The 860-nt window shown below is 47.0% G+C and overlaps 1 protein-coding gene across 1 annotated transcript in view; it reads right to left on the bottom strand.

The window, feature by feature from the left end:
* Positions 1-302: 302 nt before the first annotated feature.
* Positions 303-860, bottom strand: part of LOC102252241 (olfactory receptor-like protein OLF4) — a 2,952-nt gene continuing 2,394 nt past the window's right edge. The window contains exon 2 of the mRNA XM_005877819.1: positions 303-860. This exon is cut by the window's right edge and continues 33 nt beyond it. Coding sequence (XP_005877881.1) covers positions 303-860 — 558 coding nt within the window.

Genomic DNA, 860 nt, shown 5'->3' on the forward strand with positions numbered 1-860 from the left:
CCAAGATGGCAGATTACTGGGCCCTTCAGAAGTGAGACTCAGAAACTGCATTTTATCTTTTTTAAAAAATCTTTATTGTTGAAAGTATTAGAAATGTCCCCTTCTTTCCCCATTGATCCCTTCTAGCCCATCCCTGACCCCTGCCCCAAGCCTTCACCACCTTACTGTCTGTGTCCAGGGGTTATGCATATAAATTATTTGGTTGATCTTTTCCCACCCACTCATCCACCCCGGCCTCCCTCTGAGATTCGACAGTCTGTTCCATGCTTCTATGTCTGACTCTGAGACTTTGACCTCTGCCATCAGGGGTACGTCTTCAGTCCTAGGACCACTGGCCTGTTTGTAGTTTCCTTCACAAAGAATGTCTTCAGAGCCTGTTTGATGTCCTTGTTCCTGAGACTGTAGATGAAGGGGTTCAGCATGGGTGTGACCACAGTGTACATCACTGAGGCTGTTTCACTTGAATGTGAGCTCTGGATAGCAGCAGAGCTGAGGTACACGCCTAGCGTTGTACAATAAAATAAGGAGACAACCGAGAGGTGAGACGCACAGGTAGAAAATGCTTTGTACTTCCCCTGAGCTGATGACATTCCACGTATGCAGGACACTATCTTAGAATATGAGTAAAGGATCCCCGCGAAAGGACCACCACCCAGCAGGACAGCTGCAAAATACATCACCATGTTATTAAGAAAGGTGTCGGAACAGGCAAGTTGGATCATCTGGTTGAGTTCACAGATAAAGTGGGGGATTTCCAAGTTTCCACAGAAGGACAGCCTCAACGCCAATAAGCAATGTAACAAGGAATTCAGGATACTCGTGATCCAAGACATCAGAACCAGCAGTCCACAGAGCCGGGG

The sequence above is a fragment of the Myotis brandtii genome, unplaced genomic scaffold (assembly GCF_000412655.1).
Source record: "Myotis brandtii unplaced genomic scaffold, ASM41265v1 scaffold534, whole genome shotgun sequence".
Lineage (NCBI taxonomy): Eukaryota > Metazoa > Chordata > Mammalia > Chiroptera > Vespertilionidae > Myotis > Myotis brandtii.